Source organism: Pan troglodytes, chromosome X (genome assembly GCF_028858775.2).
Source record: "Pan troglodytes isolate AG18354 chromosome X, NHGRI_mPanTro3-v2.0_pri, whole genome shotgun sequence".
In the NCBI taxonomy this organism is placed as follows: domain Eukaryota; kingdom Metazoa; phylum Chordata; class Mammalia; order Primates; family Hominidae; genus Pan; species Pan troglodytes.
In genome coordinates, this window is record NC_072421.2 from 22073812 (window position 1) to 22100704 (window position 26893).

Sequence of the window (26893 nt, forward strand, 5' to 3'; positions counted from 1 at the left end):
TTGTATCACAGTATAATCCAAGCTCATCTTGTACATTTCCTATTCCAGATCTCAAATCAGCCATTTTCCAAGAAGGCTTGGAAATGTGGTTTTAAGACCATAAAGTCTGGGAAGTGTATCATTACTAGGTTGGTCATTGTTCCTATGCCTTTTCAGGGTGCAGAGCTAAGAAATACATGCATACATGTATATACATATGTACATAGATAATACTTCAAGAGACTCCAGCGTATTATTTAACTTCTTCAATCTTATATATGTGTCTGCTTTATCCCATGCTAAAAATACTTATCAATGACACTGGAGTGATAGAATGGCAGTCACATAATTGTTCAGTTATTCATCTTATAAAGCACACACAGCAGATTCTGCATGACAATAATAATCACAACACTACCATCTAACATCATATGATTACTGAAAACAGTTTAAGATTATTTTAACAGTTCTTTTTGTTGGATCACATTAGGAATGTGCTAGTAAATTTTTATATTTTAAAGATACTTGAAATAGTTACTTTCCGTATGATTATTATCCACTACTAGAGTATACATTCAGATCATGTTTACTTTTTTCCTTGAGGAGAATCCCTTTGAAGTTTGAATTTTTAGTCATACCCTCTGATTCTGGAAAGGTAGGCAAATAATGGAATTTGCATACATTGCAGCTGAAGCAAGCTGTAGAAGCAGCATGTGGAAGCTGGGCAAGTTCCCAACTTTTCCCAGATTATCTCTCCTTTGGCATATGAGTCCCTCAGAAAGACAAGACCCAATTCTTAAGTATTTCTGTGAATTTGTAAAATATACTTAAGTTTTATTTTTAAAACTTTGCCCCGATCTGAATATGTATTTCTTCTGACAAGGCACTGTGGTGAAGTTGCATTATCAAAAATTGTGTTGAACAACATTCCTTTTTTGTTAAAATTAAATTCAGGAAAAAATGAAATGGAATATCATTTCTTAAAATATTCAGTACTGTGGAAATGGGTTTGTTTTTTTTTTCAAAATTATCCAAATAATAATTAATTTTATTTTTTGAAGTAAAGTTAGTTTTTTAAAGTTAAAATAGCGATGGCCAGGCGCGGTGGCTCACGCCTGTAATCCCAGCAATTTGGGAGGCCGAGGCGGGCAGATCATCTGAGGTTGGGAGTTTGAGACCAGCCTGACCAACATGGAGAAACCCCATCTCTACTAAAAATATGAAAAATTAGCCGGGCATGGTGGCACATGCCTGTAATCCCAGCTACTAGGGAGGCTGAGGCAGGAGAATCACTTGAACCCAGGGGGTGGAGGTTGCAGTGAGCCGAGATCGCACCACTGCACTCCAGCCTGGGCAACAAGAGCAAAACTGTCTCAAAAAAATAAATAAATAAAATAGTGACACTAATACATGGTTAAAATGTATTTATCACTTCATGTGTGTCAGATTCTAATGATTTATCTCATTTTGTCACTTAATTCTCACAGCATTTTTATTGGGTTGCTACCAATATGCCCGTTTTATAAATTTTGTGAGGAAACTGCGCCATAGAAACATTGTCTCTAAGCAAAGATCAGTTTGTTGTATTACTGCTTATTGTATATCAAGTAATTGCAGGTTAAAAGACCATGGTGGTTTTTGAAAGAATTTTTTGTAATTTCTGGGACTTAAATTTAGGTGAGAACTATGAACTTGGTAATTATTATTAGTAGATGTATTAATTTTAAGTGTGTACTGTAAAGTATATTTAATAGCTTGCAATAGTTGAAAATATAAAAGTATTTGAGATTTTGATAGGACTATTGAAATAAATGTTAGTGTGTTTTTTAATGTTCTAATCTATAATAAATTAGTATTTGAAATGTTAGGGACATTTCAACAGAATACATTTATCACGTGTAAAAGCTTAGATAGAAAATGGTTACAATATTTTTTCAATATTTGTTTTTAAAAGTCTACTTAATGTATATTGTCCTTTAGTATGTGTTTAAAAGTAGTAAAGTTAGAATATACAGTTAAGCAAAAATAAGGATAGCCTCTGTTACTGACCATCAGAGCTAACCATTATTAATATTTTGGTATGTAGCATCCTAGATTTTTCCTATTATTATTGCTTTTACTTGAATTGTTAAGACTTTTAAAATTATAGTATAATTTCTAAGAAAATATTTTTAAAAGAATGCTTGATATTTTGAATCTAATGTATATGGTTCTTTTTTTCAGGATTGTACTGTATATGAAACAGAGAATAAAATTCTTCACGTGGTGAGTATACTTGGATTTATTTTAATCTTTATTAGAGGATATTTCCTTGTTCAACTAGAAGAAGTGAACCATAAGAAAAAAAATCTACTGACCACCTCAGTTAAGTGTATTTTTATAGGAAATCTACAAAACAATCAAAGCATAACAAGTTACATTAGTTATAACCATTCTTTTGTACCTAATAGGAGAAAAAAGATATAATATTTTAAAATTGTAATGTGTAGCAAGGTTGGAATATAATAAAAAATTAATAATGTAGAGCAAGGAGAATTTGAAATGAGAATTTCTTTTACTGTTCATCTATTACAAAAAAGATCAGAGAAAGGTATTCTGTTCTATAATGGGTAATTCATCTCTATCATCATTTGGATGAAATACTTTATTAAAAAAATCAAATTTCCTTTGCTCCAATTCTATACCTATGAGACAACCTTTCAAATGGTAATATGGCAATATTTTTGAATCAGTTAATGACTTTACATATATTTTATTACTAGAAATGGGCTACACGTACATTATACTTTGTGGAAAGGCCATCTCCTGCCTTCTTAATGAACAGTTGGCCACTTTTATTTGTAAATGCATTTCTTGATCAATGCTAGTTTGTCCTAATAACTTCTTCACCTCTGGTGTGTGTGAAATCATGTCATTTCTGCATCTGCCAGGTACTAGGCGGTGAAGATCCATATGTCTGTAAAAGGACATTTGCCTCATTTATTCCTAATATCAGTCTATAAGTTTTATGTTTCTGAAATGTTTGAATATTTATAAAAGAATACTATTTTGTATTTAGAAAAGGAAATACTTTTAAAACATCTAAACGTATGGAGGGAAAATATTACTTCAAAATATCAGCAGTACAGCATCCCTATTCCTTTTTTGTTATCTGTTATAGAAATGATACTGAATAATCCTCTGCTAATCCTCTCCCCCTCATTGTGCAGTAGTGATGCCCTTTGTGGTTTATAAGAATAGTCTCAGGAGTGGATAATTAATGTACTTTTCTCCTTATTAGTCCAGGAGGGAAAATAATTACAACTCCCTCACGTTGATCTACCTGTAGGGCCTGGAGAATAGAAAGACACTAATATTTATTTAGGGCCTATATATTTCAACTATTAGCTTAATTTCTTATAAGCATATTCTCTCATTTAATCCTACTTTTGCAGATGGTGGAACTAAGGGTCACAAATATTAAGTTGTTCAACTATTCGGTTTGAACACAGAATCTAATACCAAAGCCCATGCCCTTTCCAGATCTGGCAGTTGCTACCAATTCTAGCTCCCTGAGGCTTTACAAATTGTACTATCTTTTTTCCCGTGGAACCCAGGACTACTGTCTAGCTGTGCCTATTTTGTCAATAACTAAGGAGCATGCACAGACCCTTTCCCACCTACATTTTATTTTCTGTGAGTGACTGTTTCTTTAGCATTGAATTTTCTATGACAATGACTGTTCTTTCTGAAGTATTGAATTTACTGAATTCGACTTTGGTATGCTGCTGTGGGTTCTTCATTGTGTTTACTTCAAGGCTGTTATTGAGGTCAGTGTATGTTAACATTTTTTTCTTTATCAAGTTTCTCAGGAGTAATCTCCCTGATGTTAGTATCAAAAAGAGCTGTACTTTTCTTTATGCATTGGCTGCTACGAACTTAAGATTAAAATTTGTGGCCCATAATTGACAAGTGCATCTCATGGTATTTGTTTTGTATTTAGCTTCATTCTTGGCTCTACATGATTTCTTTTTGCCTTGTTTTTCTCAATTTATGTATGGTATATATTTTTACATCTGTTGATGCAGCCTTTTCTATGGAGGAATAGTTCCAGTTACAAATGCACATTTGTGATCAATATTCAAATATCAACAAAGGAAATGTAAATAATTTATGGAAAAAGAATCTCTAGAGAACTGTAAAAAATATGAAATTTTATTTCTGAGGAAATTTCAGATTCTACCATATGACAGAATAACAGAAATAGATTTAAATGATGAAAGAAATAGTGTGGGATTTCTCTTGTACAAAAGACTTTAAATATAATTTTAATTAATTAGACTAAGGAAATAATCTCTTTGGGGTTATAAAATGATGATTGAAATTTTATTAAATAAAAACCATAATAAGTAATAGCCAAATTTTAAAAGTTCTTAATCACTAAATATTTTTAATTTTAAATAATTTTAAAATAATAAGTAATTTTTAGTTTCTTAAATAAATTCCTAATAATTGACTCATATTGACTTATCTTTCTCAAAAGCCAGATTCTGGGCTGCTTGCTATTAGAAATAAGTAACAGCATAAATAGTACTGAAGGAGTTTAGAAATGAATGCCGTATATTTACCTTGGCAATTTTGCATTCCAGCTAGTGAGAATTTAAAAATCCTGTCTGATGATGATGACAACAGTGAATGGCATTAACCAAATCAGTTCATCTCAGAAAGCACTTGTCTTTTCATGTTATTCTTCTACTTCCCATCCTGATGTTTTTATACAAAGATTACCCAGCCTTTACCAAAAGGTTGTATGTATACTTGTATATTACTTTTTTCACAAGAATAATTTTTTAGAATAATAAAATAGTATACAGTACCACTTAGTATATGAGGCTAGAATAGTTTCTTTAAAACAAAATTTCTAGAATAAGTATCTTTCTAGATCTCTATAGTGTAGAAGAAATAACTTTGAGTCTAAAAAACTGTCTGAATCCTAATTCTACCATTTTCTATCTCGGTGAGCTGAATCAAGTGATGTTTTTGAGAGTTTGTTCTTATTATGTAAAATGGGGATATTAATATCTTTCATGAATGACTGTTGCTAGGATAAAATAAATCAGTAAGTTTTCTAGACAGAGCTTTATAATCTGGTAGTTCTCTTTCCAGTATTTATTTTTTAGGTTATATCTCATTATTTAGGTTTTTTGTTGTTGTTGGTTTGGTTTTTTTTTTTTTTTTTTTTTTTTTTGAGACAGAGTCTTGCTCTGTCACCCAGGTTGGAGTACAGTAGTGCGATCTTGGCTCACTGCAAGCTCCATCTCCCGGGTTCACGCCATTCCCCTGTCTCAGCCTCCCGAGTAGCTGGGACTACAGGTGCCCACCACCACGCCCGGCTAATTTTTTTTGTATTTTTTAGTAGAGACGGGGTTTCACCATGTTAGCCAGGATGGTCTCAATCTCCTGACCTCGTGATCCACCCACCTCGGCCTCCCAAAGTGCTGGGATTACAGGCGTGAGCCACTGTGCCTGGCCTATTTAGGGTTTTTAATTTCCTCTTTCTCTCCTTCTTATATGGACCAGTAAATCAAAAGCCAGAGTTTTTATATAGCTTGTTTAGGATGCAATTGTGAGTTAGTTTTAATGTTTTCCTTGTTTCTATGATACTTGAATATTCTAAGTACAATATGATTTATAATGGCTCCTTTTCAAAGATGAATTAATATGTATTGTATATGAGCATCTTAGCCTGGGTTCTTTCTGGAAAACAGAGCCTACAACAAGGCTCGAATGCAGATAGTTTGTGTTGATTAGTTATCCCAAGACTCAGAAGAGACACTGGGAAGGAGAATCAATATGGGTTCTAGAATTGTTCACCACTATAGGGAACTGAAGTTCGATCCCATCGGGACCTTCTGAGAAGCCCTGCAGAATTTGCCTTGGAATTGTCCAACCTGCCTGACAAAGATTGAAGAGGGAGAATGTATCTGCTGGCTCTAATCCAATTATCCCATTGGTCAAAGCTTGCTCCTTGGGGTGTTAACTCTCTCACACTACCAGGTTTTTGGAGGTACCAGAGAGCTCTAGGACAGAAAGCAAAGGTAGTGCAACTGAAGTAAAGCAGATTGCCACAGCAGTAGCTGGAGAAAAAAGTGGGCTGAGTGGGTATGAGATGGGGCTTAAGGGGTGTCTGGTATAATGAAACGCCTCTAAGTGGCAATCCAAATTTTAAAGTATTTTGGATCACATAAAGTATCCTGATAGTGACTGAAATCAAGATTTGCATAACTCACAAAAGCAAGCTTCAAACAGTAGATATAACATAAGTTTTGTGTAAAAAAGCAGTGTATTTATAGTGAAGAAAATAATTTCAAGAACTATGCAACAGACTTAATGTTGGTTGTCTTTGCAAGGAATAGGATAAATTTTAGAGGCATTAACTTTAAATTATGTGTTTGTATAATGGTTAAATATAGCATAACAAATATGTGTTAATCAGAAAAAAGTAGTACTAAAGTATCCGTAGAAATGCCTGAATAGCAACCCAAAATCTAGATTAAAAATGAGTATTTTATTGTTAGATACAATGAATTAGATCTACTACTTGATAGCACAACAGAGTGACTACAGTCAGCAATAATTTGTTGTACATTTTAGAGTAACTGACGGAGTATTACTGGAATGTTCATAACACAAAGAAATGATAAATGCTTGAAGTGATGGATACCCCCATTTACCCTGATGTAATTATTCACATTGTATGCCTGTATCCAAATATTTAATGTACTCCATAAATACCTAATGTATACCTACTATGTACTCAAATTTTTTCTAAAAAATAAGTATTTTTAACAAATGAGTAAGAGTTTCAAATGGGTAAGGAGTGAAAACAGTGCCAGTAGCCAACCATTGACTAACCTAAAGAACATGGCTGAAATCTTTCTAATGCCAGGCAGATTTAGAATCCTATGTAATATATTAATAGTTCTTAGGAACCTTTTCACTTTAGTACACTGGACTGTGAGTTAAATCGGTTTTTAGAACATCCCCAGTGATGGCTGCCATTTAGAAGGAACAAGGAGACCCCAGATGACTGAATAGAGATTATAGTAGCTTGAGATAGGCGCTAGAACATCAACTGTCTTCGCCTAAACCCTACCCCTAAATCTTTATTTTGTCCAGAGGATAGGGAAGGCAGTTTTCAAGAGGAAGGAGAACTTATCACTTATGAAAACTTGTTATAGCCTAGGAATTCCACAAGGCAATACAGGTTGATTGTCCCTTATCTGAAATGCTTGAGATTAGAAGTGTCTCGGATTTCGGATTTTTTTGGATTTGGGAATATTTGCATGATATACTTAACAGTTGTCACTAATCTGAAAATACTAAACCAAAATGCTCCAATGAGTGTTTCCTTTGAGCATCATGTCAGTGCTCAAAAAGTTTCTGATTTTCGGATTAGAGATACTCAACCTGTACGAGCGTCAGAGTGCCCTTCAACACATGGGCAAACTGAGAGAGCTGAGGTTGTGAGGTGGTGTATCTTTCCCTGAAATAGATCTGTATTTAAGGATGGGTAAAGAAAAAGAATGGGTAAGAGTAGAGGAAGTATCATCTAATATATTAGAAGAAAATCCTTCCACATGAAGTAGGTTTATTATGAACACTTGTTTAATGTTTTCAGTTGAGCCAAAAGATATTACCTGTATTAAAAAAGAATACCATACTATAAAGAAGGTAAGGTCACTATAAACTGAGAGCAAAGTGAACTAAGAAAATAGTACATTAAACATGGAAGCAGAAAATAAACCATGGAGAAAGCATGTATCTTCCCAATTTTTTTCAATTAATTTGCATTTCTTTCATAATGAAAAAGTATAAAAGTATGTATTTATTATAGTATAGTTAGAATTCTGATTGCTTTTAATGGATGATTTTATAGTACATATATTGAACTAGTCAGAAGGGAATTGGACAATCCTTAGGCTACATTTTCTGTTCACTTTTCTCACCTCTAAAATTGGAGAGAGTCTTTCTGCTTAAAATCAGAAAGAAATAGGCTGTGAAGACCAAAATCCCTGGTGGGAAGGGAGATTGGTTGCAGTGTTGGGCAGGGATGTCTGTTAATATGAAGTGTGAGAATGAATAAAAGGAGACTGAACATCTTGGGTTTCCTTTGAATTTGCCATTAAGTATAATGGAACAGACAATAGAATACAACCATAAAGGACAAAAGGCAATACAGATAATCAATATAGTATATATCTCAGTGATTATCGACTAAAGATAAATAATATTATGTTTCACTTCTATTGATCTGATCTTTTCCTTCCAGTTAGTTTTTGTTCTGGATTACACATTCTCTGGCAGGTTAGAGCCCATCTGTTTTGCTCTGTGCAGATCCTTGTTTTATATAACAAATGAGTTACAGAGAATCTGGAATTTTCAGTTCTATACTCTACTTACTCCTCACTCCTGCCTTTCAGTACACCCTTTGAGTCTGGAGTGATAAGCTCTCCTGAGAAGTCATTTCAGAGCTTGTGCTTTAGCAGACTTCCTCTGCTTGTCCCTGCCCTGCCATTCTCATTGGTGAGCCTGGAACACTTGTCGGCTTTGATTAAACTCATGGAAATCCCAGGCCAGGCGTAATCATTAAGGTCACATTGTTTAAATCAGATTGTTCTGAGCTCACAAACACCTTTTACATTAGCCAAAGGTATGGCCTTGTATATGGCACTTTGTATTTTAGCATTTTACCCTATTGCTTTTGTAAAGATAATAAATACTGCAAATGCCTATTTTATTATTTTAGTGTTAATATTATCTTCTAGTTATATAGTACTTTACAGTTTACAGAACATTCTCAGGAATGCTTTCTTCTCTTTTTTCTCTTTTTTTTTCTCCAAGCTATTTTTTTCTTTTGTTATTTAGGTTTGATCATGAATTAGGCTTATTTTGGCATGTTAAGTATTTGTTTTATTTCATAAACATTCTTTGTAATTTTTTCCTTTCTTTAAATTTATGAATTCCTTGCCCTTAAACTCCATCTGGAGTGAGATTATTATGTCTTCTCTGGTATCCAGACTAGAAATAACTTAAACTGCATAGAGCCAACAGTTAGATGTAAGAGAGGATCCTGGAGGAGAAAGTAAAGGGCTCATTTTAGTCTTTGCCCTGACATCTATATCATATCATTTATGAAAGTATAGCTTTCCTCTTCTGATGGATCAAAACCTTGAGTATGTGTTTAAGTACTGGGGTAGCAGCATACCCCAAAGTGAAATAAAAGTGATCATATTAATGTTAATAGCTTATCTTTAGAGATTTCTTGAAAACAATGGTACTCTAGTGACTTAAAAATCCCTGAAGATAATTTTAACTCGTCTTCAGGAGGTTTCTGATGCTGTGACGAAGCAGCTTTTGCCAGTTGTAGCCCAGACTCTTCTAAAAGCTATGATCTTGATCCAAATGCAAACTGAATTTTTTTTTCAGTATGGTTGAGATTTTGTTGGTAACTGTAGCATTTGAACATATAAATTATGGTCAGTCTCACTAAAACATCAACTCTAATACTGAGTTTTATAGATGAAAAACATAAGATGCTTCTTTATGTTTTCGAAGTTAAGGTCACCCTTCTGTCTCAGCCCCCTTTATTATCTTTGTGGTCAGCCTGAAGAAATGTGCCAACAATATTGCTGAAATAGGCGTTGGATTCTTTGGTGTTATATTACATTATTTTCAGATTTTGACACTTTGGTGGTTAATCGCATTGTAAATTATTTTAACTATAAATTCTCCACAACTGATGCCTCATGCAGGAAAGGAAAAATGAGAAATCCAGATATAACATGATAGAGGTGGAAAATGTTTGTCTTTCCTGGGACAAAAAGAAAATGTGTGTGGCCTATGTGAAGAATTAAAATAATCTGGTTTTAGTGTTTCTGATTATGATTTAGATAGACATTTTATAAGGCAGTATATTTATTTATATAGGTGTTCTTGCTAACATTACATTTGCTGAACACATTATGCATTGCAAGATGCTTCCATATTCATACTGACTCTGAAAGTACAATTCTTGTCCTCACAGTAGTATTCATTTTTGTTGGGGAGTCAAGTGAGGTAGAATAATACAGTAGAAAGAGCAGCAATCTGAGAGTTAGAAGGATAGGTGTCCTGACCCCATTCTGGCATTTACTAGCTGTAAAGAAGCTAAGTTAGCCTTTCTGACTAAGTTGAGGGCTTGGAGTATCTGTGACTTTTAAGGTCTAAATGCCATAATTCTTAGATGACAAATTCACAAGATCATTAGAAAGCAGTATGGCCACATAAAGTGATAAATTGAAGGACTGTCTTTATTTGAGACCACTGTATATATGACCAAGGACACTATATATTTTTTAAAATAAAGTTAGCAGGCACATATTCAGTTTTGATACATGGGCATATTGCATAGTGGTGAAGTCTGGGCTTTTAGTGTAGCCATCACCTGAATGGCGTACATTGTAACCATTAAGTCATTTCTTACCCCTTACCCCCTCCTACTGTTCCACTCTTCTAAGTCCCCAGTGTTTATCATTTCACATTCTATGTCCACGTGTATACACTTTTTTTAAGCTCTCACTTATACGTGAGAACATGTGGTATTTGACTTTCTGTTTCTGAGTTATTTCACTTAAGATAATGGCCTCCAGTTCCATCCATGTTGCTGCAGAAGACATGATTTTATACTTCTTATGGCTCAGTAGTATTCCATGGTGTGTGTATACACACACACACACACACAGACATATATGTACACACATATATATCACATTTTAATCCAGTCTGTTGATGGACACTTAACTTATTTAGTTCCTTATCTTTGCTATTGTGAATTTTGATATAATATGTGTTTTCCTTTGGGTAGATACCCAGTAGTGAGATAGCTGGATCAATGCTATATATTTTTTTAAAGTGCAATTATAGTCACTGTCAATGTAAAGATTTCTTCCACAAGGTAATTGAATCAGTCTGGAAACAGAAGCCACACAGTAACTTAAAGGAAGTTTGATATAAATAATTATAAATTATGATAAGAAATACCTGCAAACAGGTAAAGAGCGCCCTAAACCATGTCCTACAACTGAGGAATAGTACCCAAGGAAGGATATCTTTTAAGTGGAACACCCTTCCCAAGGCTGAGAAGGTGTGGCTGCAGCTTCATTGGGTTGCATAGATCAGAGCTTATCTACAGTTGCCAGGCAAGTGGAAGACAACCTTCGAGGATGTAGGCAAATGATGCTGCCGGGAAGGTTCACAGCAAGAGTTAGGATGATGCTGTGAGTAAGAGGTCTGGAGAGCATGTTGAGATAGCCTCAGGATGGTGATCACTGAGCCCAGGCTGAGGCTGCAATGTCACTGTGGGACTGCATGATCTGGACATGTGGCTGGGGCACAGCACTACCGATATCCCCACACACATGCACTGCTAGTGGACCCTGCAACAGGAACAAGAAAAAAATAAAAGAATGCCCATGGGAACCTAGAAGCCTTCTTCTCCTTGCAGTGTCTCTCCACTGCCCTCTATTGACAAAAACTTAACATTGTGCTTACTGTACAAGATAAATGCTTAGAGTCCAATCCATTGTTACAGAGCAAGCACTGAAGGATGAATTGAGCTGAGAGCCACAAAACTCATAACTGACACAGTGTGGTTAGCTCTTACCTCCATAAAACTACATATAGCTACTTCACATTTCTTGACTATAAGTGAAGACATCGCTCCCAGGTCTCTGCCGTTTGGTCCCTATTTATCCATAAAGTGTATATATATAGTGCCTTAAATTTCCAGAAGCTTATCTAATTATAATGAACTGCTTCACTCTTGCTATTTGAATATAAAATCCAAGCTAAAATCAAAACATTTTTCTAATAACCTACATCTTAGTTGAGCTATCAATATGTCCAGTCTGTTCTTTTTCTTGAGCCTGAAAGTCATGTGTCCTCTAATGAGTGATCTCTCATCTTCTTCGGAACCTGCCACAAGCCTGCTTGTCTCTGTTTCCTGCCTATGAAACAGCAGATAAATAGAATTGAGATTTTCCCAGATCCAATTCTGGTTTCCAGCTTACTCTATTTCCCTATCAGAAGTGAGAGTAGTGGTGGAGCCTCTTGTCCCAACTCTTAATTCATACCAGATTGTTTCAGGTAAGTAGCTGAAAGTAGGCTCGAAGTGTCATGGGTGAACTTCTTACTCATCAAAGGTGTACATTTGGGACTGACATTTTCTCACTGTTTTGGCATTGACCTTATCATTCTTAGATGATTATTATCTTAAAGTGTAATTTTTAGGCTGTATTATTATCTCAATGTTGGGCTCACTGGGCATTAAAATATTTGATATTTACTTGCCAAACAATGTTAAAAGCACAGTGGTTAAGCACGCAGGAACTGAAGCAAAACTGCATGATTGTAACTTGGCTCTGCCATTTAAAAGTTGAGTGACCTTGAGCAAGTTTTTAACATCTTTGTGCCTCCATTCCTACATCTGTACAATAGAGATAATAGCAGTATTTCCTTCTTAGGGAGGTTGTGGGGGTTAAATTTGTTAATACATGTAAATGACTTAGAAGAATACTTAGAATATAGTAAGCTTTCAATAAATATCAGTTATTGTTTCCTTTAGTCCTCCTCACAATACAGTGAGATCGGTATTATTTTTGTCCCAATTGTATACATAAGGAAACTGAGGCACACAAAAGGATTAAACAACTTTCCCCAGATCATGGAGCTAGTAAGTGGTGAAGTTACTATTCAGTCTGAGGCTTTTAATCACTATACTATAGCTGACTCTGTAGATGACCTCGAAATCTAATTCTAAGGTCATAAATTATAGACATTTATTTTCAGTGACTTTCTTTTGTCTTTCTATTGATAATTTTCCTTTGGCATTCATGGTAGACAGGATTCTAAGATGACCCCCAGGACCCCTGTCCCCTGGTATATAACTGCCCTCTTCTTCAGTGTGGTTGAGACCAGGGAATACAATGAATTTCACTCTCATGATTAGGTTTTGATCTATGGCAAAGGTGAAGGAATTTCAAGGATGTATTTAAGGTCTCTTGTCAGTTGACTTTAATATAATTAAAAGGGAGATTATCTTGGTGGGCCTGACCTTATCATGTGAGCCCTTTAAAACAAGATTCAAAGGAGGCAGATATTCTCTTGCTGGCCTTGAAGAAATCAGCTGCCATGTTGTGAGAGGGCCTGTGTAGGGAGTCACGCAGTGAGGACCTGAGGACAGCCTCTGGGAGTTGAGAACAATCTCCAGATGACAGCCAACAGGAAAGTGGGGACCTCAGTCATACAGCCACAAGGAAGTGGATTCTGCTGACAACCTGAATGAACTTGAAAGCAGATTCTTCCCTACTTACACCTCCCTGTAGGAATACAGCCAAGTTGACAGCTTGGTTTCTGCCTTGTGAGACCGGGGACTGGTTCCAGTGCCTGGACTCCTGAGCCATGGAAACTGAGAGAATGTGTGTTTCTTTAAGCCTCCAACCTTGTAGTAATTTGTTACACAGCTATAGATACCTAATACAGTATCATTAATTTAAATTTCAACTCAAGAAGAACAAAAACAAAAAATGTATTTTTTAAAGCCAAAGAGAGACTAGTAGCCAGCAGAGAATAAATACGAGAACAATTCTTTTGAGAATTTAAATATAAGGTACTATATTGCCTCCTAACTTATTTGATTCATGTCTTATTTATTATAAATACTTTTTTGATTAGAGGCAACAACATGTCATTGTGAAAAGAGCATTTGACTAAGCATCGGCACTTCTGGGTTTTAGTCTTGACTTTTCCATGAACTTTGTTGTGTGACTTGTGCATGTCACTTAACCTCTCATGGATCCCCAAGTGTCATTCAGGAAGATTAAACAAAATGATTTCAAATCATCTGTCTCAAAATTCTATGAATATAAGGATTTAAGTAATTAGAAGCTTGTAGTAACAGGACTAACACTGTCAATAAGCTTTAGGACCTTTAAGTTTTAATGTGGGAAAATGTAAGAAATTAGGAGGAAATTATGCTTTTAAGATCATGAATTTTGACTTACTAATTTTAACGCATAATAGGCTGTTAGGGGTCATTGCTTCTTTTCTGTTATCAGGAACACAAGGGCAGCATGCTCAGTGTCAGTGATGGTAAGCACAAAACCAAATACATTAGCAGAAACACTGTCCCAGGCTATGAAATTCTTGAGTGTAGTAGTTGGCGTTTGAATCATGTAACACTTAGTGATTGTTGAAGGCATGAATGGCTTAATGAAGGCTGGTGATTTTTGTTGTGTTTTTCCCCACCATGAGAGTTTGACATGTAAAGGGATTGTAGGAGTTTTCCAGGCCTTATTGGGATGAAGTTCACATGACCTTTATTTACTTGCAACTATTTGCTTTCTGAAGCTATTTGAAAATCTTAGTCTTTGCTGTATATAAATATAATTTTAATATTGGGTTAAAATTGGAATTTTATTCTATTACATTAGTTTTTCAAGTTTAAAAAGTTTTTCTCCTTCAATTCTCTGTACTCGTATGAACAAGAAATTCTTCCTGTGTTGCACGTATGTTTATTACGGCATTACTCACAATAGCAAAGACTTGGAACCAACCCAAATGTCCAACAGTGATAGACTGGATTAAGAAAATGTGGCATATATACACCATGGAATACTATGCAGCCATAAAAAATGATGAGTTCACGTCCTTTGTAGGGACATGGATGAAGCTGGAAACCATCATTCTCAGCAAACTATCACAAGGACAAAAAACCAAACACTGCATGTTCTCACTCATAGATGGGAATTGAACAATCACTCATAGGTGGGAATTGAACAATGAGAACACTTGGACACAGGAAGGGGAACATCACACACTGGGGCCTGTTGTGGGGTTGGGGGAGCGGGGAGGGATAGCATTAGGAGATATACCTAATGTAAATGACAAGTTAATGGGTACAGCACACGAACATGGCACATGTATACATATGTAACAAACCTGCACATTGTGTAAATGTACCCTAGAACTTAAAGTATAATAAAATATATATATATATAAAAGAAATTCTTCCTGAGTTGGAGAATGTGTATATAGAATAATAATTTTAAATACTAATTTAAATTCTGTTTCTGAATGTTACTCTTTCAAAGTTACCTATGATTGTTCAACAGTTGTGTCTTGTTAGGGAACCATCATAAGAGTGCAAAATTTCTAGCTCAACAGAAATCTGTCAAGTACTAAGATACTAAACATACTATATTTAGTGAGGCGTATACTTACAGTTCTCACAACTTAATATCAGAATAAATGTATGATATTTTATAAAAAACAAAGCCTCCCTTGTTCCCCCAGTACAATGCACATGTCATCCTACATTGGCACAGAGTTGCAGAACTTATAATACTGAATTATACTAATATTCAAATAAAACAATAAAATAAAAACATACTGGCTGGGCGCAGTGGCCCATGCCTGTAATCCCAGCACTTTGGGAGGCCGAGGCAGGCAAATCACGAGGTCAGGAGTTCAAGACCAGCCTGGCCAACGTGGTGAAACCCCATCTCTACTAAAAATACAAAAAATTAGCTGGGCGTAGTGGTGCGCACCTGTAGTCCCAGCTACTTGGGAGGCTAAGGCAGAAGAATCACTTGCACCCAGGAGGCAGAGGCTGCAGTGAGCTGAGATTGCATCATTGCCCTCCAGCCCTGGCGACAGAGTGAGACTTCGTTTCAAAACAAAACAAAACAAAACAAAACAAAACAAAAACCCATACTTTATTCTTTAGACATTTTAATTGAAATATTATTTATATCAATAAATATTTAAACATGTACACAACTGTTTATCAAAATAAACTTTCATAACTATTTTCCATGCTATTGATAATAAGCCTGAATTGTTTAAACTGTATTTAAATTGTAACTTTCACATCATTGTTGCCATCTTAAGATGTATATCTATCTGTTGCTTCCTTAATTTATCTTGATTTTATATTTTATACTCTTATTCCTTGTATATACGTATATACCCAAAAAGTATAAATTTCTTTTTGTAAAGCTTTTTTTAACCTTATCAGCCTTGAGTTCTTTCCTGCATCAAATGAATTTTCTGACTTTTTAAACTAAAGATATTTTTATTCATTTGTTCCAGTATACTTGGAAGAATAATTGAACAGTACACCACTTATTTAGAAAAGCAAATAAAAATACTTTAAGTAGCTCAATAATGCCTAAGTGTGCTTCCAGACTGACATAAGAGTTTTTTTCTGTCCCTTAGCTTTTTACCACTGTTTGCACTTAGAACACTTTCTGCATTTCTTTTTTAAAAAAACAATAGCTGGCCAGGCGTGGTGGCTCACGCCTGTAATCTTAGCACTTTGGGAGGCCAAGGCAGGCGAATCATGAGGTCAGGAGTTCGAGACCAGCCAGGCCAACATGGTGAAACCCCGTCTCTACTAAAAATACAAAAAAATAGCGGGGTGTAGTGGCAGGTGCCTGTAATCCCAGCTACTCGGGAGGCTGAGGCAGGAGAATAGCTTGAACCAGGGAGGTGGAGGTGGCAGTGAGCCAAGATCATGCCACTGCACTCCAGCCTGGGCAACAGAGTGAGACTCTATCTCAAAAAATAATAATAATAACAATAGTAGCTAAAACTTCATGTATTAATCTTAAAAGTATCTGATAAATTCAGATATAATGAAAGAAATCTATTCAGACATAATGAAAGAATGCTATCTTATTATTGGTTAATGTCTTAATGTGGGATTATTATTTTTTGAATCCCCACATTAAAATGTTGCTTTATTTTGTGCTAAATATGCTCTGCTCTGATCTTTTTCCCCTTTAAAGCTTATATTTAGGTAAACCAGCGTGTATATGTGTGTGTATATATATGTATGTGTGTGTGCGTGTATGTGCAGATAGATAGTATAGAACAGAATACAAAAACTTTGCATTTCAGCCTGAGAATATGATGTATTATATTCATATTTGAAATTAATATAAACTACCTGAGAAAAAAAAACACACAATACCATAAAATTCAGCATATGACACTCTTCAGTTTTAAAAGATTAAGTCATGGCTACCCTTGTCTGTTATTCAGTCATTAATCCTTTGTCACCTTGGGTAGTTTATAACAGAATCCAGAAAGTCAGTTAAACATTTATTTCCATTTCATGTTCTCTGTAGCTTTTTTAAGGCATATCATTTACTATTCTTTAATTTTAGGTACAAATTTTTCTTCTATTTTTAGAAATAAAGATAAATATAATTTAAAATACCTCGGGGGCTGGGTGCAGTGGCTCACGCCTGCAATCCCAGCACTTTGGGAGGCCGAAGTAGGTGGATTACCTAAGGTCAGGAGTTAAAGACCAGCCTGACCAATATGATGAAACCCCATCTCTACTAAAAATACAAAAAGTAGCCGGGCGTGGTGGCGTGAGCCTGTAGTCCCAGCTGCTCAGGGGGCTGAGACAGAATTGCTTGAACCCGGGAGGCGGAGGTTGCAGTGAGCCGCCACTGCACTCCAGCCTGGGCGACAGAGCGAGACTCCATCTCAAAAATAAAATAAAAATAAAATAAAATAATTTGATATGAATATTGCAAAAATAGCAAATAATAACAGTGGTTACTAGTCATCTTCTAGCTAGTATAGAGTTGTCCTTTTGCTGGTAAAATTGCTCTAAGTTTTCCCAGACAGCCATGTCTTTCACAGTCTCAGTTCTAATATTCCTTATCTAAACTACATTCTAAATTGCAAGAACACTTGCAAGCCTGCCTTATATTTTGTTTTACTATGTAGTTTAAACATGTTATATAACATCCATCTAATGTAGACATTGATTTTAAACAATACAAAATGAAATTGATCAAAAAAAGTCCAGTGCTAAGCATAGAAACAGAATTAGCACAATAATGATTAGGAATTCAAGTCCTTCTGCCATGCTAATGACCTTGGTCTATTTAGCCTCCTTCTCACATCTGTTAAACTCGCTATAATACCTACTTTAGGAAGTTGTTATTAGGATAAACGAGATAATAAATATGAAGTATTTAGCATTGTGCCAGACACATGGTAGGTGATCTACAAATTATAGCTCATAATAATGTTGTTGAATTATAATAAAAATGTATTTTTCTTGCTATTTTATGATTTTCTTTTTCTAGAATATGCTTAGGTAGTAATAGATAATATTGTGTTTTAAAATATAAATTATAATAATATAATGTCTCACATGATTTCACTTAATGAATAGCATTGACCAAATTCAGGTTTTGTAAGATACGTTAAATAACTTCCCTGGAACTTTCCTATAGTACTGCTAATGTGGTTTCCTGCAGTAACTTGATGTATGATGCAGTAATGAGTATAGAATTAGCATGTAAAGCAAGACCATTTTATACCCCTTCTAATTGCCTTATTTAGTTAAGTGCCAAATGCTACAATATAAAGTTTCTAGTGTATTATCTCTAAAACAGGAAGCAAAGTTCTAATGGAGTTTCTTTTCTAATTCTATTTTTTAAGACCTTTAATCTGTTAACTCCTGATAGCTTTGCTGGTAAAGTCAATGTGTTTACTCACCTTTTGTATTCCTAGCAGCACCTAGCACATAGCAAGCATTTGGCAAACAAAATTACTCAAGAGGAATCTGAGAAGACGTTTTTGCAACTTAATATGATGAATTTAATTGGTATTTTCTTTTCCCTAAAATGTCTACAGTCTGGTATTTCTGCCTTTCCTTTTTCCACTCCAGTTCTATAAAACTACCAGTGCCTGAATAGGAGAGCTACTGTTGCTCATTACAAGAGTGTTATATGAGGCCTTGAATGTTGTAAGAAATATACATATGTATATGTAGACAGAGAGCCATTTATATACATCCATTACTTTCCTATTTATATATTGGACTCTTTTGAAATATGCTTCAATTTGTAGAAACCACAAGGGTTCTTTTTAACATACTGACTTCGTACCCTTCAGATTAGCATGCTATCCAAGTATCCTGTATAGAAACCCTTCAGCATTCACAGTGTTATCTCCCCCACTTGAGATAAAGAGAAAATAAGAATGAAAATATAACCACATAGGTAAGGGAAGGAATAGCTAAAAGATTTAATTCTGCCATTATTTTTCTTCCTGTCAAACATATAATTTGAACCGCAGCCGGTTTTTATATGTTAAGTACTGCCATTCTGTCCTTTCTCCATGGCTGCTGATGTATATTTTTAAGACAAATTTTTAAAAATACAGAGAATGGGATTCCAGGATGGGCCACATAATTTGTGAGACCTAGTACAAAATGAAAATGCCAAGCCCCTTGTTCAAAAACAATTAAGAATTCTAGGATAGCAACAGCAGAGCATAAAACCAAGTGTAGGCCCATGTGCAACTGCACAAGTCACCCTCCCACAAAGCTGGCCCTGAAGGGTTTCCTATTTCAGGGGAATAATCTTCCTGTTGGCACTTTGCCTAGCAGCTTTTCAGAGTAAATGCCTTCATTGTATCTAAGAGCATTGAGACCTGAGCATCAGAGAGAGTAAAGAGATGTGAACTCTCCATCATGGCCATGCAGCTAGACTAACCAGTGTAGTTACTGATCATTGTAAGATGGTCAGCAAGGTAATTCAATTAAGAATAATGAGATAATTCATACCATGAATAGGATTTCAGCATTTTAAGGGTTGAGAAAGCAACAGAGGAGGAAAAAGCATTTATTGGGTGTCTTTTTTGGATAGGAGCCATATTGAACTCTTTTTAATGCATTATCATGTCTTAGCATGTCAGCCATATAAAGTAATCTTTATTAGCTCATTTCATTTTCTATCTGAGGAAAGTGAATCTCAAGGATATAAAATAACTTGTTTATAGTCACACAGCAATCATTGGCAGTGTGGTGATTGCCCACAACTGTCTTCAGATCAAGCCCATGTTCTTTCTATGGGTATTGGTACCATGAGGCTGTCTCTCTTTAGGGGCTGATAGACACAATAAAAGTACAGACTTGAGAAGCAGATGCAAACAGCACTAGCACAATTAGCGAAATTTAGCATGACAGTTTCTTTAGTGTAAAGAATCTGAACCCAGCACAAAGTGAGGCCATGGACCAAGGACAGAACATAGTAAATAAAAAGAGAGTTCTTATTATCTTGACCAGACAGGAGAAACTGTTGTGAGGGGAAAATAAATCTCGGGATCCCCAAATCACTAAGCCAAGGGAAAAGTCAAGCTGGGAACAATGTCAGTCAAACCTGCCTCCCATTTTATTTCTAAATACGGTAGCTACAAAGATAAGAAGCTACATACCTCCCTCACAATTTGCCCACAAGGAAATACCTTGTGGACAAAGGACAGACAGAACTCAAAGTCATTCCTCTGAGGCTCACCTGAGACAAATGCATATCTGATTGCTTCCTCTGCCCTCTTTGTTTATATAAAAATGCAGATTCACTGAGCCAGACTAAATTTTGTATTCAGTGGAAGGCTGATCAAAGACTCGAAAGAATGCAACCTTTTGTCTCTTATCTGCTTCTAACCTGGAAGCCCCCACTTCGAGTTGTCTTGCCTTACAGGACTGAAGCAGTGTACATCTTACACATATTGATTGATGTCTCATGTCTCTCTAAAATGTATAAAAGCAAGCTGTACTCCAATCACCATGGGTACATGTCATCAGGACCTACTGAGGCTGTGTCACGGGCGTGTCCTTAACCTTGGCAAAATAAACTTCCTAAATTGACTGAGATTTGTCTCCCGATATTTTGGGTTAACACTGTCTACCTCACAGTAGACTAATAACAGTGGCTACAGAACAAATGTAGCATGTTGGAGATGGATAGATGATAATACCTTGATTGCAAAATAATAGTTCCTCCTATAGTTAAAGCAAAAAAAAAGTTTCAAATGATGAAAATCAGGCTTCAGTAAATACAATGAGAGTCTGTGAAGCATCTGAGGGCCAGCATATTTTAGGGCAGTATATTTCAAGCTTCTTCACGCCTATTCTACTTTCTTCATGATTTTGCCATGTGTAAGCCTTAAAATACCATGATAGCTGTAACACATATTTTACATTTATTGTTTCATACAGATAGCACGAATGGATTTATCCTGACAAAAGCACTAGCTTTCTGTCCTTAGTAAAGCCACTCTACTAATTGTTTAAGCTCATTTGCTCTTCAGTTCATTCAACTAATATTTATTGAACGCTTTGTATTTTCTAGGATTTGTCTACCTGATGTAGGTGGTAGGTGGGGGTGGAGGGAAAAAGATAAGAAGACAGGGATGAGTAGGGCATGGTACCTGCCTCAGAGGGATTCAGAATAAAATAGTTTCGCAGTTTCAGATTGTTCATAGAATGCTGAGAAAGCAGGATTGAGACTTTGCCTGGAGGAGGTGGGAAACTTTATACAAAGTTGAGTAGTAAAGTCTAGATAAATAAGTAGGAAGAGTTTGTTAAGCTTATTTGGAAGATTCATCTTTCCTGGATCTTGGCCAGATTTTTTTTAACTTTTCTGACCATGAATTAAAAGACTTCGAGATTTTTTATAGTGTTCAGTTCAATCTTGTGGTTGTAATCAAGAGGTTCTCAGATTAAGTTTGTTTAACGATCATTTTTTGTAGGTATGGTAAATCAAATAATAGAAACAGTATAACCATAACTAATGAATATTTTGGCATATAGTTCTTACACTCATAATTTAGAATATAGGTGTGTTGTGTGTAAATGTGTTTCCATTTCACCTGAATTTCTTTGTACAGATTTTACAGAATAAAATGCCAGTTACTTTCTTCTACTGTTTATTTTTCCTTATGAAAACGTTATTACAAAAGGTGATTTATATGTTACTTACAACACGTATTTACCACAACTATTTTTCTTTTTGTGCTTCCAGTGTAAAACTCTTTCTGGAGTCTGTGACCACATCATATCCCTGTCGTCAGATCCTCTGGTTTCACAGTCTGCTCACCTGGAAGTGATTCAACTGGCAAACATTAAACCAAGCGAAGGGCTGGTAAGAGATACCATGTTTATCAAAACCACCATCCATCAGTAGAGAGCTAATGATGTGGACAAAGCAGCCTCTGAATGTGGGAATCTATGAATTTCAACAGACACTGAACATTTTGGTATTTTTTTCCTGGAGGAGTTATGGTAGTGGAAGTTTGTGATGCATGATAAGAAGTTTTATGAAGATAAATGAAAATGAAGGAGAATTGAAAATGGTGACTTCTGAATTAATTTAATTTGGTACTCATTTAGCTTCAATTACATTCTTTCACCTCCCTCCCCACCAAAGTTCCTTAGGTTTAAAGGAAGTTTAAGAGTTTTATAATAAACACCACAATGTTACCTGCTCATGAAAGTTGGTTTTTTGTTTGTTTGTTTTGTTTGTTTTACTTTGGTTTGTTCTGGTTTTAATAGTTATTCCTTCCCCTAGGGTGGGTTAGCTAAACAAAACTGGTATTCTTTATAACTCACATTCATTCTTAGAAGGGTAAGTAAGCACGTGGATATTGCCAACACTAGATGTCTATGAGTTGTATTTTTTTATTATGTAATAATAAATATAATCATGTTGATATTTTGTTCACCTGATTAAAAAGTGTATTGGTTCTAGATTTAACCCAAGAGAGAGATTTTTTAAAATATAAGTCTATAGGAAGAAAGCATATAAAAATTGATATTGAGACAGAAAACAAGAAACTGGCTAGAGAATATCTTAACTACTACACAACTATTACATGTTAGTTTGGTGCTATAGTGTTTCCACTTTCTCCCTGTATATGAATTTACCAATTAATGATATTTTGGAAAATAGAAATCTTGACAACTAGCATTAATAATTGAATTCAGATAATATATTCTTTAAGATCTCTAAGCACGTTTAACTTTTTCTGTGGCTTTTCTTTTTCATACATCTATATAACTGTTCAGAAGGCAAAGCCTTTATTGACTACCACTGATTTTTCAGTTTGAGGCCATCTATCCTAGAGAGTAAGTTTTCTGCAGATATGTGGCAAATTAATTCTGGTTATCTGTAGTTCCTAGTGCTGTTGTGGCTTTTATGGGTGTTTTCCTGGGAAGGAATATGATGAAAATCAGCATATCAGACATAGCATGCCATCATTGTGATCTGTAAGTGCTATATCTAATGTTGATTACATTTAGAACTTCTGTTAAGTAATTATAATCTAAAATGTTTTTATTCCTTTTAGTTACATCTACAAAGTCCAGTTTTATTTTTAAAACACTTCAATCTATAGCAATAAGGATTGGCCTTTCTATATATCCCCTTTTAGTAGTTATAAGGGAAAGGAAGTCCCCTAAGCATGATTTTTAGAGTGAAAAATTATGAACTAATACAACATTGTATTAAACTAGAAGTCAGAACACCCAGATACAAATAACTTACATAAAATATAACTATGAGAGTGATCTTGAAGAGATGGGAGAGTAAATTTAACCACCTTGGCCTTGATCTAGTCATGTAGGTGAGGGAGATGAGGAGATCATCTTTAAAGCTCCTTCTGGCTCTTAGTCTGTGGTTCTAAAAAGAAAAAAGCCTGACTTTTTTCCTCTAATTTCCACTGAAATCATTGGGAGAAATAACCTTGTAAAATAAGTCAAAACAATGCTAATTAATGGGCTTTATGAAATCTTGATTTTTTAAGGAAGGTATAGCCCTGGACAGGTCCTTTATTGTTTTCATTTGAAAGAGGTAGATCTGGGAACTTAAAATGCTAAGAACCAGATTCAGTTAAACAGTTTAGGAGAGAGCTAGAAGAGAAAAGAAATGAATGCCCATCACTTGCCAGGTATTTTTCTCACACCTCTATAGAGTAGATATTAATTTTCTCATTTTGCAAATGAGAAAATAAAATTGCACATATTCACCAGTTTGCTCTGTATCACATATAGACAATAAATAACAGAGGCAGGGTTTAAGTCCAGGTAAATCTAGATGAAGTACATCTGAACAAAGCTTTTTTTACTATTCCACATTCAAATTTTGAATTGCTAAACAGAGGTATGAGAAGCTTAGGAGGATGACTTTAAAACTGAAATTACTTAGAGAAATTTGTTTTTAAAGGACAATGGGCAGCACTTCACTGGGAATTGAAAGGAAGGAAAAGAAAAACTCAAAATGTTGAATATTAATAGAAAGAGTTAAGTATAAAACTTTTTTTGTGATTCGTATCAAAGGGGAAGTACTAAACAGAGAATTGACATGGCTTATTCAAGGTATCGTTTTAAAACTCAGTCACGTTTAAGTAAGTTTAGTCAGTCACATTTGAAATAAACCAATTTTAGGATTTTGATTTAGGATTTTGGTAATTAGCCATAGTAAATGTCTAAATGATAAATGAAGGAAAGAAATAGAAAGCGGTGGGAGAATACCAAGATTTAATGAAATTTAATTAGCTTAGAAATATCCACAGAAGGTGTTCTTCCAATTTTAGGACAGAACATGTCTCATAGGCAAAAGGTAACTGATTTGTTCTCCTGCTGATAAACTGGATACATCGTTTATCAGCTTTCTAATTAGTCAAATCTCCTAGAATTTCTTAGGTTTAACAGTCCTAAAGCATTGTAAGGACTGGTGAGAAACAACCTTAGTTATGATTGAACCATATGAAACTTTCTTCTAAAGTGCTTTTAAACAACAATAATTAGCAGAAAATTAAAGGAAGGAAAATGAGAGCTATTGAAACAACAAAACTGGATCAGAGCCAAGGCATGAGCCAAATAGAGAGGAAGGGACTGGGGTCATCCCTGGGGAAACCTCTTGGCCTCAGGGAGTTCTTTTTCTATTTGGGTACTTGGACCATCTCCAAATATGCCTTATTCCACCAAGTTGACTGAGAGGTTGCTTTGGCTCCTGTTGGTTAACCAACATTTGGAGACAGAGCAAAGCAAATGTCATTTTGGCAACCTGAGCAGGAGAGAGGGAGCTGTGCAAGTCAGCTCTAGAATTAATTAATGAATTTTTAAGAAGAGAGAAAAGGAGGAATGAAGGTTTTGATGAAATGGAAAGCCATATTTGTCACGGTTCCAGAAAAAGAGTCATTTGAATTACATGTCCTCCTGCTGTTTGGCCCTTTCTCAGAGGTGAACAATGAATCAGATGTATTTCTCTGGACCCTTTCTTATTCAGAAGCTGATTAGTTTGAAACTCATCCAAGCAACTTATTTCTTCTCTTTCTTTTGGTGCCTGACTTTTGGCCATTTTTCTCATTACTACCATGAGAGGGAGATTAAAAAAGACAAAGAAGTCAGTTTTGATTATTAAAAGCAGTTACAACATGCTTTATTGAGTTTAGAAATGAAAATATTACATAAAACAAAATATCTTTATTCTTGTGGCATTTAAAAATTTGTTTTATTTCTACCCTATTGCTTTATGTCTATATGTAGATACATCTCTAAGCATTTAAAATTTTTATTCATCTGAAAAAAATAGCTTTAATATAAATTGTACAATGTTGTCATGATGAGATCCTCTTCCTATAACTACTAGATACTGTCTTTGGCTTACAATTGTCAGTTAAGTTCCTGGTATTTGTAATAATTATACACAGATAAATTTAGAGTCATAGCTATGCTGTTTCCATGATTTTTTATTATCCCAGTAACTACAGTGTCTTTTCTAAACATTTTTCTTTAAATATTAGGCTTTCTTTATGACCTCATCATTTATAGAATCATTTAGAACTCTTGTCAAACACCTTTAATTCGTAGTCAATAGTGAAAGATACATGGAGAAAAATAGAATCAACTTCTGCTTACAGTTGTCAAGATGTTGACAGCTGTTGTGAAACCTCGGTTCTTCTTAGTTTAAAAGAACTTAAACAAGAGATACACAGCAAAGGAGATGTAGCATAGAGCAATTTATTGCAAAGGAAAAAGAATATTGTGAAAGTTAGGTGCAGAATAGCCAGTACACCCGGAGAGAGGATTCAGGGCAGGCTGCTCCTGAGGATGAGACCGCCAAGACTGGCACTAGGGAGACTCCCTTTATGGGAGTCTTACGTGATTATTTATATGGGGGTGGGAAGAGCTGTTACTAGTAAGCATATTCTGGGTGATCCTCTGGGTGTGCACGTGCACAGTAGCTGTACATGCCTGTTCATATGTTGCATGTCTCTTTAGCATCTTAAATCTCCACCCAGGGCTGTGCTTTTTACTATTATAATGAGCAAAGGCTTAGTTTGAGGACAGGTAAAATCAAAATGCACGTGCTCCCTCCGGGGGAAATTTCCTAGCTGTGCTTGAATGAGCTTGACTACATTGTGAATGCTGGGGCTTATTGTGTTAACCATACATTCGCCACAGTTGCCAAATTCCAAGGACATGTTAATTCCTTGACTACCTATCCTGCCTCAAAGAGAGATGGGTAATTGAAATGAATTTGTAAAATATCAATCCCAGTTATTCTTTTAGCTACATTTCATATACTACATATTTGCTAAAGTGGTCTTAGTCTTTTAGAACAGATATTAAAAAGTGAATGTTTGACTTTAATATCTACAGTCATCAAATATTCTAATAAGAAAAGTTAAGGTGTACAACTCTCCTAACTGTAAATAAAGCCATAAATCAGGAGCCCAGTGGTTGAGAGTGTGGACTCTGGAGTCAGACTGCCTGGGCTTGAAAGCTGGCTTCACCACCTTGGGCAGACTCCCCAGCCTCTCTGTGCCTCAGTTTCCTTATCTCTAAAACAGAGATAATGATAGTTTCCACTACATAGACTATTGTGAAATAAGTGCAAGACACTTAAAACAGTCCCTGGCACATTGTAACAAGTAGATATTAATGGTGGTGATAGATAATGATGGATGATAATTATTTTGTGTGTCCGAACAGTGTATTTTGTTTTGTTCACTTTTTCCA

General features: G+C 35.3%; 1 protein-coding gene across 8 annotated transcripts in view; it reads left to right on the forward strand.

Moving 5' to 3' along the window:
- Window positions 1-26893, forward strand: part of CNKSR2 (connector enhancer of kinase suppressor of Ras 2) — a 280256-nt gene that overhangs the window by 94140 nt on the left and 159223 nt on the right. For all 8 annotated transcript variants that reach the window (XM_016943171.4, XM_016943172.4, XM_024353188.3 and 5 more), the window contains exons 5-6: window positions 2203-2244; window positions 21894-22013. In XM_016943171.4, coding sequence (XP_016798660.1) covers window positions 2203-2244; window positions 21894-22013 — 162 coding nt within the window. The remainder of the gene's footprint in view (window positions 1-2202; window positions 2245-21893; window positions 22014-26893) is intronic.